Source organism: Gracilinanus agilis, chromosome 2 (assembly GCF_016433145.1).
Source record: "Gracilinanus agilis isolate LMUSP501 chromosome 2, AgileGrace, whole genome shotgun sequence".
NCBI classification, from domain to species: domain Eukaryota; kingdom Metazoa; phylum Chordata; class Mammalia; order Didelphimorphia; family Didelphidae; genus Gracilinanus; species Gracilinanus agilis.
Genome location: NC_058131.1, coordinates 505,327,247 through 505,338,445, shown reverse-complemented (window position 1 = coordinate 505,338,445; position 11,199 = coordinate 505,327,247). Strand labels below are relative to the sequence as shown.

The window sequence follows — 11,199 nt, the reverse complement described above, 5'->3', positions numbered from 1 at the left end:
TTCAAACATCCTTCCTTTGAATCTGCTACATCATCTCACATTATCCTCTCAAAGCTCTCCTTCCTTTCAATTGCAAAGGGAAAAAAGGTCTTTTCTACCTAACTGGATGCACTTGTTCACTTTCCACTCCCCCCACCCATCTCATGCAGGAGATGGAATATAAATGAGCCAGGAATTAGAATAGACCTGAGGGCAAATCCAGCCTCTGACACTTACTAGTTAGGTAATCAAAGGCAGGTTATCTTAACTTTTGTCTACCTCAGTTTTCCTAACTAAAATGGGGATAATGCTTACCTCCCGGGGTTGTTGTCAGGATCAGATGAGATATTTGCAAAGTGTTTAGCATAGCACCTGGAACAAAGTGGGTGCCTAATAAACATTTCTTCCCTTCTCCCAGCCTCTTACAACCTGGCTTCCTACTATATACCACTCCAGCAAAATTTTTCTTTTTCAAGATTATTGACAATTTTTAACTGCTAAATCCAGTGACCTTATTCCATATTTTCTGATCTCTCTTCAGTCTTTTTTTTTTGCTTCCTGAATACTTTCTCCTTTGGCTTCATTGGCACTGTTCTGCACTGGTTTTCCTGCCTATCTGACTAGTGTTTGGTCTCCTTTTCTAGGTCATTGTATGTCTTTCACCCAGTATCTTGGATGTTGCTAAGAGTTCTATCCTTGACCCTTTTCTCTTTTTGTCCTCTTCCTTGGTGATCCTCTCAGCTTCTTTGGCGATCCTCTCAGCTTCTTTGGCAGCCATCCCTTCCCTGCAGATTACCCCTCAATCTATATATCTAATCTTAATCTGTCTTCAGAGCTTTAGTCCTCTTTTCTCAGCCACTTCCTGGACATCTAGTTCTCATCTATCAGTGCCTCAAATTCAGCAAGGCCAAAACAGAATTCATCTCTTTCCCTTAAAAACCTACTACAAACTTCTCTTTCTGTGAAGTAGATGCTATTATTATCCTCCTCACTTTACAGTTGAGGAAACTGAGACAGACAAGTGAAGTGACTTGCTCACCAGGGTCACATGGCTAGTAGTTGGGAATCATATTTTAACTCAGGCCTGACTTCAGACCCAGCACTCTTATCCACTGTACTACCAGAGCCTCACTGATATATATTTTAATTTCATTTCTATCACTGGCAGCCACTTAGAGTGAAGCCCCTCATTACTTCTTGCTAAAACATCATTAGTGACTCCCCACTTATCCTAGGTTAAAATTTCAATTCTTTCCACTGATTTTCTTCATGATCTAAGTGAGCTGTTAGCCATTCTCTGGACTTTACACTCCGATCTTTATCTTTATGCATTGGTGTCAACTGTCCCTTATGCTTGTGATGTCCTTCCTTGTACTTTCCCTCTTCCCATCTGTAGTTGCCAGAATTCTCTTCTTTCAAGTCTCTTCTTTGGTGACCCACCTTTTCAAAGCCTTTACTCCTGACCCTATGTCCTCGTTCTCTTGCTCTTTAAATTCCATTGGATTATACTCACTTGTGTAAATGTTTTATTTCTCTTTCCTCTTTCTCTTCCCCTACCTCCCTACATACGTACACACATCAGGTAGAATGTGTAAGTCCCTTCAGGGAAAGGGCTAGTTTTTTTTTTTTTCTGGTTCTTTATCTCTAGCATCTAATATAGTACCATTTTATGAATAGTAAGTGCTTAATAAGGGTCCAGTTGAATTTCAGAATTTATCTTTCAGTACTTGAATGTGAAGCACAATTCTCAGTGCTGGATATTTACAGTAGAGTAGTTCATGAACATGTAGGTGTTATTCCAGCCAAGTAATTAGTTGATACATATAACCCCCATATTTTTAATTTTTGGAATGTAGAACCACCCATTCCTAAAGGCTAAGTAAAAATTATTTTTGTGTTAATGACTTTTTTGCCATTTTGTTTTTTAAATATGTGTTTTGAAAGATCAACTTTGATGCCTGACAGAGGAGCAAATTCAAGTACTTGTCTGCTGTATTGTTGAACTTAAATAAGACTTTAGTAGGTTTAATTGATTACTTTCTTAAAAAAACGTACCTGAAGGAATGAAAAATATCTCAAACTATTTAAGTTTTACTGATCAGCATTTTATTTATTTATTTATTGCAGATTACATCTCAAGATAGTATTTAAGTTACTTGACCTGTATATACTTAATTAAATGCAATATGTACATATATGTGTATAATATACTTAATGTTCTGAAGACACACATGGTCAATTTTCAAACACCTACTTTTTATTGCTATTATTTTTAGTGGAATTATTTCCTGCTCTGCATATTTGGGTTCTTTGTTGGTATTATATATATATATTGGTATTTTTTTTAGCCATTATTTTAAATATTTCATTTAGCACTAGTAGCTTTGATTTGGCGTATAAGTGAGCAAGAAATGTATGATGTATCTCTCCTCTTGGTTAATAGTGTTTAGAAAGCCTTTTAAGTATAAATGTTAAGTTATAGGGTAGGGCAAACCAAAAGGACAAAGGGAAGGGATCTAGATTTAGGCTTGTGTTTTGCATTATTCCAAAATGTGGAGCATGGAGATAATGACCAGTGAATCCAGATGGAAAACTTGGAACAGATTTCCAGGTCTTGCTTAGTCCAGTTTTGTAGTGTGGCTTTATTATTTTGTTCAAAAGTTGCATTTAAAAGTTTTGTTATTTTTTTTAACTGCTTTTCTACTTTTCTGTTGACTAGGAGGAAAGATAAAAATAAGTCTCAGTTGAGAAAAGGCAATTAGGACATTGTTTGTTATACTTTGATATCAACAATAATAAAGCATATTAAAAATGCTGACTGAGTCAAGTGATCATTATACATTTTCTTCATCCCAGACAACCAGAGCTAAAGGATGAATTAGTATAAGTCTTATCTTAATGTTAACCTTGAGAAACAGCCCAGATGGCAAGTATTAATAATCACTTACCTACTTGTAATAAGAAGCTCTCCCCTCAGGATTCCTGTTAAGAAAACCTCTACAGTAGATGTTAAACATTCAGTTGGGATAGCTCTCTGCTAAACATTGAGGATAGTAACTTAATATTTCTTCAAAATAGTTGCAAATTTGGGGTAATATACACTGGCATTGTGCTAAAATTGTGGCAATATTGTGATATATTGGCAGCACAGGAAATTTTATGAATCTGAACGGTGAAGTATAAATTTCCAGAAAACGTTAATTGCATTCATCTGAGTTCACTCTGAATTATCAGAGTTTATTCAAATTAAAGCACATCGTACCCATATACAAGTACAGAAGATTTTCTAAAATTTAATAGTTACTTGATTATCTAGTTGGAATTTTCTTTGCCATAACTGAACTCTGATTGCATTTATCCTTATTCTACTTATTTGGATACAGTCATTGTGAACATGGCTGAAAAAAAGAAATGACCAATATCTTACTTCCACACTAAGGTACAGCACATGTGTACCTATTGAGTAATCTATAAATAGTACAATATTTTCCCACATATTCTCCTTAAGATCGCAGAATTTTACCGTATGTTTCCAGCTATAATCATTCTATCTTTTTTGTTTTGAAAATAATAGAGATTTGTTTTATAATGAAGTAAAGAAAAACATTCAATTATAGAAGTTCTCATTTAGTTACTTAAAGAGAGCCAGAAAACCATATAGCAATTATATAACTAATTCTCAAGACCATCCTGTATGCTAAAAAGGCAAATTATTAATTTTAGAGTGAAACAAAATGAGAAATATTTTAGTACTGAAAGCATTCAAATAGAAGTGATATATTCTAATTATAATCCAGTATGTGTGTGATATGTAAAATTTTGGTTTTTATTACTTAAAATCTGGCCAAAGCCACAAACTAACTAACTTGGGAACCACCTAAAAATCTTTTTTTTTTAACAGAGCTCTAGAAAACTTTTTTTTTTCAAACATTTATTAATATTCATTTTTAACATGGTTACATGATTCATGCTCCTCCTTTCCCCTTCGCCCCCCGCACTCCCTCCACCCATGGCCGATGCACATTTCCACTAGTTTTGTCATGTGTCCTTGATCAAGACCAGTTTCCAAATTGTTGGTAGTTGCATTGGTGTGGTAGTTTCGAGTCCACACCCTCAATCATGTCCACCCCAACCCATGCGTTCAAGTAGTTGTTTTTCTTATATGTTTCCTCTCCTGCAGTCCTTCCTCTGAATGTGGGTAGCATCTTTACCATAAATCCCTCAGAATTGTCCTGGGTCATTGCTTTCTGCTGGTACAGAAGTCCATTACATTCGATTTTTACCACAGTATATCAGTCTCTGTGTACAATGTTCTTCTGGCTCTGCTCCTTTCGCTCTGCATCTGTTCCCGGAGGTCTCTCCAGTTCGCCTGGAACTTCTCCAGTTTATTATTCCTTTTAGCACAATAGTATTCCATCACCCGCATATACCACAGTTTGTTCAGCCATTCCCCAATTAAAGGACATACCCTCCTTTTCCAATTTGTTGCCATATAAAACTTTTTAAAAGTAAGCTTTGCCAAAGATGGTAGTTTAATGTCTGCAGAATTGATTTCTTAATACAAACAAGTTGTAGGGTGTCTGGGGAAATTAGGAATAAAACTGCCTTCTATTGAATAAGTACTTTGGTTATTTGAGTGTCCTTGCTTGTACTATAACTAGTGACCTCCATATTTCAAATGGTCAGAACCTTGACATAAATATAGGAAATAAGATTCTTGGGAAGTCATCCACTTAAGAATTGCATGCAACATTTGAACAACTGGTTCACAGTGATTATTGAACTCTGGAGAATTTAGAACTGATATATTTCTTGATAGAACACAAGTTCCCAGACAGGTTCTGTCCAGCTGCCAACTAGAAAACCACAGCAGTTCTTTTTTTAACTTGGCCAAATTTAAAACTTTACCTAAGCCCTTTATATATTTGAGGATCATAGAACATTTTATCTCTGCCTCATTGCGCTTCATTTAGTTCTCTGAAGAAAAAACACAATTTTTAGTGTTGCTACTTTGGGGGAAATTTTTTTTTAAACACTTGTTAGGTTTTGACTTACTAATTACACAGAAAAATGTTTCCCTGTCTTATAGTTTTAAACTGTCTACTTCACCATGCTTATGTATTTGAAAATATTCAATAGTTAAAAACAAATTAAATGCAATTACTATTCTAGAAACTCTTTAAACTCCCTATCCAGTGTGTTTCTTTTGTAAGAGACACTCTTGAATAAGTTTGATTGTTAGAGCAGTTTATAATCACCTGTACCTAATTTGGCATTCACTTGTGGACCTCTTTTCTGCCAACTGAAGAAAAATTGAGCTGCTTTACTCCTCTGCCTTCCCACCCAGAAACCGTGTCAACATGGTTACCTGGCTACCTGCTCATGAAGGACTTGATTAATAACAAATTGGCAATTTAACGAGCCACTTCCATGATCTCCAAAGAATCCAAAAAACAAACACAATATTTAATCTTGCCAACCGAAGACGATGTGACTGCATGAAGTGAGTATGCTTTTTTAAACTGTTTACAATAACTGGGGCATTAACTTACTGATGATTCAGTTTAGGTAAAGAGGGCTTTGTTGAAGTCTAGTTGTCAGAGTATATTTGGATCTTGATGAATGGCGACTTAAACCAGTAACTCCCCATACTTCAAGATGTGAATATATCTCTTGATCTGTAAGTTAAAGCCTAATTAATTGTAAAAAAGGAAAACTAGAAAAAAATTTTTTTAAAAAGCATACTCGCTGAGATAAGAGTAGATTAACAAATTTTAAACAGTGTCCTCCATGTTTGTTCCTAAATTGTCGGAAGGCAGATATTTTGGGGGTTTTGCACCTTAACCACAAGTAAATGTGTTAGTTGCATAAATTATATTTTGGGTGAAATAAAAAAGAAAAAAAAAAGAAGTCTCCAAGTTGAAGCCATTTTGAAACATCCTAGAAAGTCCGTTCATCAAATTTGGGAGCCAAATACTAAATAATTTTCTACTTTTAGCATGCAAAACAATATGCTTAAAATTTGCTGGCGTTAGGTAGGAAACATAGTAGGTTATATGTCAGATTTTTGTCACTCTTGTTTAAAATATAAACTATATTTTGGCCACAAATGAAACAAATTTGAACTGTTCCTAGAATTTTAATCACTGAAAAAGTTCCTATTTTGAAAATAGCCCTGGGTATGGATTGTCTGGTTAACTAAATATTTCACAGTGTTTCCAATGAAGAAACGTAGGTGTTCAATAAAAACTGTCCTGTATAGTTAGGACCTACTTTTAGAAGCCATTTCTTGATAATTCGTTTGGTGGGTGTGTGTGCGCGCGTGTGTGTTTTGTTTTTTTGATCGTCTACTTTAGGTTCACTTTTCCAGAAATGTGAATCGCTCTGAACAAGGAATATGTTATCTATAGTTAACATACAGTTATTTCTTTCTCTTTTTTAAAAGCATAAATCATGAAAATGGTTAAATAGTCTTGCTTCTGTGTTGCAGGTGCCCTTCGTTTTAAAAGAAAGATCATTGGGTTGAAAGATGAATTCTACAACCGATACATAATGAAAAGCTTTTTGTTTGAACCAGTAGTCAAAGCATTTCTCAACAATGGATCCCGATACAATTTAATGAACTCTGCCATTATAGAGATGTTTGAATTTATTAGAGTGGTGGGTCCTCTAATTTTTTTAATTGACAATTTAATTTTGATACCTTAGACTTATAGTAATTTTTGTGTTTATAAAATGTTTTTGCATCCGTGATTTTGCTATATTATACAATTAGGAAAATGTGTTGTGAATTGTGTGTTGGCATTATTTCTGAGTATTTTTTTCTCCAATAATTTTTTTATGTTCTCTACTCAGTCACAAACTTAGTTGAGGCTACAAAATCCTACCCTGAATAGTTATAGATCTTTTGGATTAATTTTCAAAACAATCATTTTTATGATGTCATAGTAGTCATTTTAAGACAATAGGAAATCAATTGAAAGCAAGTATGCTGTTGACTTTTAAATAATGACTTTGCATTTGTTAATTTGTTTCCTGGGTTTGTTTATTTTTTACTTTTAAATAATGAAATGACTTTCTCAATTAGACATTCCAGAAATGATGTAGTAGTCCCTAAAGTTGACATTTTACCATTACATTTCAACATTTAAATCTGATAATCTGGTGTTTCTCTTTTTTATACATTTTTTTTTTTTTTGGTGATAATTCAGTTAAAACCTAACTGGAAGTATTCACTTAAGACCTTTTTTTATTTTTATTTTTTTTAATTTTAGTAGATTGCTATATTTGCTACATTTCAACCAGATATATAAGATTTCAGAATCCTAAAATAACATTTCCCTCTTTTGGTTTATGATTATAATTTTTTTCTGTAGGAAGATATAAAATCATTAACAGCTCATGTAATTGAAAATTACTGGAAAGCACTGGAAGATGTAGATTATGTACAGACATTTAAAGGATTAAAACTGAGATTTGAACAACAAAGGGAAAGGCAAGATAATCCCAAACTTGACAGGTGAATACACGTTTGGCTCTCTTCGTTGTTTATTCACTTTCACTAAAGGGAGAAGGAGGGATGCAAGGGGGCTTGATATTTGGGGAGATATGAACAGAGAGATTCCCTAATCTCTATAATAGCAATTCCAAATATTTCCCAAGTGCTGTATGAGATCCTAGGATCTTAAGATTTAAAATGAGAAGGGATGACCATAGAGACCAGTCTACAGATTTAATTTTACAAATGAGTAAACTGAGATACAGAGAAGCTGTGACTTGGCTCAGTGTCACCCAGATAATAAGTGTCTAAGATGGATTTTGAACCTGGATTTCCTTATTCCAGGTATTATGCTTTGTCCATTGCTGTATGCTGTCACTTCTGTTTGTATGTTGGTATGATCCACTGATCCATAGTTTCCAAGCACATTTATTAAGCTAGAGGTTGGAGAGTTGGATGTTTTCAACTTAATTTGCTAATAATAAAACCAGAAAATTATCCTAGCACTTCATTTTTGTTTTGAAACATCAATTTTCATACTTTCTAAATTTACCACAATAATGTCAGAATTTCTTTTGATCAAATATACATGCCTATTTCATTAAAAAGTCCTTTCATAGGCATTATCCATTGCAAGAAATTAACACTGTTGATATAAAATATCTAGATTCCTGTTAGAGAAAATGGAAAATGGGGTGCATTGAAGGCAATGAAAGGTATTAGTAGTTTTTTGTTTAATGTAGCAAAAGCAGCAAGCTAGGACAGAGCCTAGTTAATGTACGTATCAAAATATTCTTTATCATTTAAATCTATATCTATAACATTGCTTTTAGGGTGATTTTAGATCATTTTATATCTTCACCAACCTAAGTGTTTTTGTGTCTCAAGATGATCAGTTTTGTTTTCCATTTTCCTTTTAAGACTACAGCTGATTGAATTGGGCATTATACTTTGAGGATAATAAAGTTAACTGATTAAATGACTTCTATAAGTTCATTGAATGTATTTTAAATTTATTTTGTTTATAGTATGCGTTCCATCTTGAGGAATCACAGATATCGGAGAGATGCACGAACACTAGAAGATGAAGAGGAAATGTGGTTTAATACTGATGATGAAGATATGGAAGATGGAGAAGCTGTGGTTCCTCCATCTGACAAAACAAAAAATGATGAAGATATTATGGAACCAATCAGTAAATTCATGGAAAGGAAGAAATGTATGTTAAAGGGGTCCAATGTAAAAAAGAGTACCTGTAGCCATGATTATATAGCAAATTTGTTCCTTTTTTTTTTTTTTTTTTTAAATTTAGTTAATATATTGCTGACCATTTCTGTGGACTTAACTGTAAGTTTCTGAGGCAGCATGCTATAGTTTGGGGCATGGATATCAGAAAGATTTGGATTTAGATTCTGTCACTGACACTTAGCCCCCCTGTGTTCCTAAAACTGCTTCCTGGGCCATACCTATAAATCATGGACCATTTATAATCTATAGAGATGGAGGGCCTTGCCACAGCCAGGATTTCCCCAAACTGAGGAAATCACAAATCTTTTTCTATATCCACATAATTGCTAAATAGGATATTTTTTGTTTTAAGGAACTGTCAAATCTGTTAGGAAATTTTATCTTGCATATTTGGATACATTTCTTGGTTTATGGGGAAAGTAATAATTGGACAGAAACAGAACTAATGATATATTCTAGGTTGATTTCTCTTATAAGATTTAATATATAAAAACATTATTGTGTGATCCCCTGCAAACTCTTTAAGTCATAGTCCACTGGCACAACTTAAATGACATTCCATTTTTTAATGGCTAAAATTATTAGGTAGCATTCCATTTTAACTATTCACGACTTTATGCAAGGATATATGAAAAATAAGCTCCATGTAGCCCAGATTATTAATTATACTATTTTTTTTTTTTTTTTCAGTAAAAGAAAGCGAAGAAAAGGAGGTACTTCTGAAAACTAATCTTTCTGGTCGCCAGAGCCCAAGCTTCAAGCTTTCCCTCTCCAGTGGAACAAAGACTAATCTTACCAGTCAGTCATCTACAACTAATTTGCCTGGATCTCCAGGATCACCTGGGTCTCCAGGTTCACCAGGATCTCCTGGATCCGTTTCTAAAAGCACATCTCAGACGGCAGCTATTACTACCAAGGTATATTTTCAACTTTCAGACTAAGTAGCTTAATTTTTTTTTTTTCCTAGCCTGATATACTCCCCCTCTCCTTGAATTCTCAAGTTTAATATTTATTACTCAAGTTTTGTTTTTTAATGTTCTTTGCCTCGAATATAAGTTTAAGAATAGGGAACAACTTCTACATTGAGGCAGTGATATTAGTCAACCAGAAGGGGTTTAAAATTACTAAAATCCTTAGGTATTTTCCTCTATTTGTTCTAAGGCTTTCTTTTAAAGGCCTCAAAATGTCTGTCAGAAATAAGTTCATAATAAAAATTTGAGGGGTATTTCATCATCTTAGCCAGCTTATAGACTTTGGGAACAAGGATGTTTTTAAACATAGCCTATCCATAAGGTAAAGAAGTTCTTTTTCTTATCCAAAAGTGACAGATGGAGGAGTAAATTTTCCGAAAGAGCTGAACTTCTTTTATGTCCCCCCATCTTTGCAAAATCCATTCTTATTTTTATTTATATAAACTTTGTGTCAGCAACATCCATGGCATTTATGATATGAGTTAATTTGTGCAAAAGTGAGAAGGACAGAGTTGAAGCCTAGTCTAGAAATTGAGAAAGATCTCTTAATTTAATGGCTCAATATCAATACAAACTTCATGCTGGGAATTACATGATTTGTACTCTATTAAAGAAAGTTTTGAAGAAGAATCATAGTATTGCCCACTCCACAACTGAATTATAGTATCCCCAAAAGTTCTATACTGGTATTATATAACCCTTTCTTGACAATATTCTGGGGTCCCTGCTCTTACCTCTCTAGTGACTTCAACTATGACCCTCTGCTGCCATCTGCTGGAGCATTCCCTCACAGGTCTTTGGCAAAATTTGGAGGTATTCTTTTGGTATTGGCAAGATGATTAAGGGGTTTCTTTTTTGACCTGGCCAGGGTTACAGTTTTCTTCCAACAGAGATTCTACCTTCCTGTGTTTGAACCATGAAATAGTTTTAGTATCATCATTGGGTCACATTTAAAGCTCTTATTTTGGCATTCCAGTCTCTGCTAGTTCAACAACATGATTTTTTTCCCCCTCCACATTATCTCATATATAAGATTTTTAATATTAGGAAGCTGCCTTTACTTTGAACTACAGAGAAGTAACCAATCAGGAATAGATTTATGATTGCTAAAAACCATATTGGCCCAAGATATCCTCTATTCTAGCTACCATTCTTCTCTTAAGTTATCTTGAATGAAGAGAGCTACATAGGCTACACATGTGACTTGTTCTTTTGTCTATATTAAAAAGTAGGACTAAATGATTTAGTCACAGCCAATTCATTTTTAAATTTTAGATAGTACTTTGCCTTTTGACTTAGAATCAATACTGAGTATTGTTTCCAAGACAGAAGAGCAGTAAGGGCTAAGCAGTTGGGTTTAAGTAACTTGCTCACTGCCACACAGTTTTTGAGGCCAGATTTTAACTTGAGTCCTCCTATCTCCAGGCCTGTCTTTCTATCTGAGCCACTTTAGCTGCCCCAAGATAGTGCATTCTTATTCAGATAAAAGTTTATGGGGGGGGG

General features: G+C 34.2%; 1 protein-coding gene across 6 annotated transcripts in view; it reads left to right on the top strand.

Annotated features, from left to right (window-relative positions):
* The window catches only part of PPP4R3A (protein phosphatase 4 regulatory subunit 3A), a 65,502-nt gene that overhangs the window by 52,522 nt on the left and 1,781 nt on the right, over positions 1-11,199 (top strand). For 5 of the 6 annotated variants that reach the window (XM_044665030.1, XM_044665028.1, XM_044665026.1 and 2 more), the window contains 4 exons: positions 6,470-6,639; positions 7,356-7,498; positions 8,506-8,696; positions 9,416-9,642. In XM_044665030.1, coding sequence (XP_044520965.1) covers positions 6,470-6,639; positions 7,356-7,498; positions 8,506-8,696; positions 9,416-9,642 — 731 coding nt within the window. Of the gene's footprint in view, positions 1-5,045; positions 5,052-6,450; positions 6,640-7,355; positions 7,499-8,505; positions 8,697-9,415; positions 9,643-11,199 lie in introns of all 6 variants that reach the window. The other variant, XM_044665029.1, reaches the window with a different exon arrangement.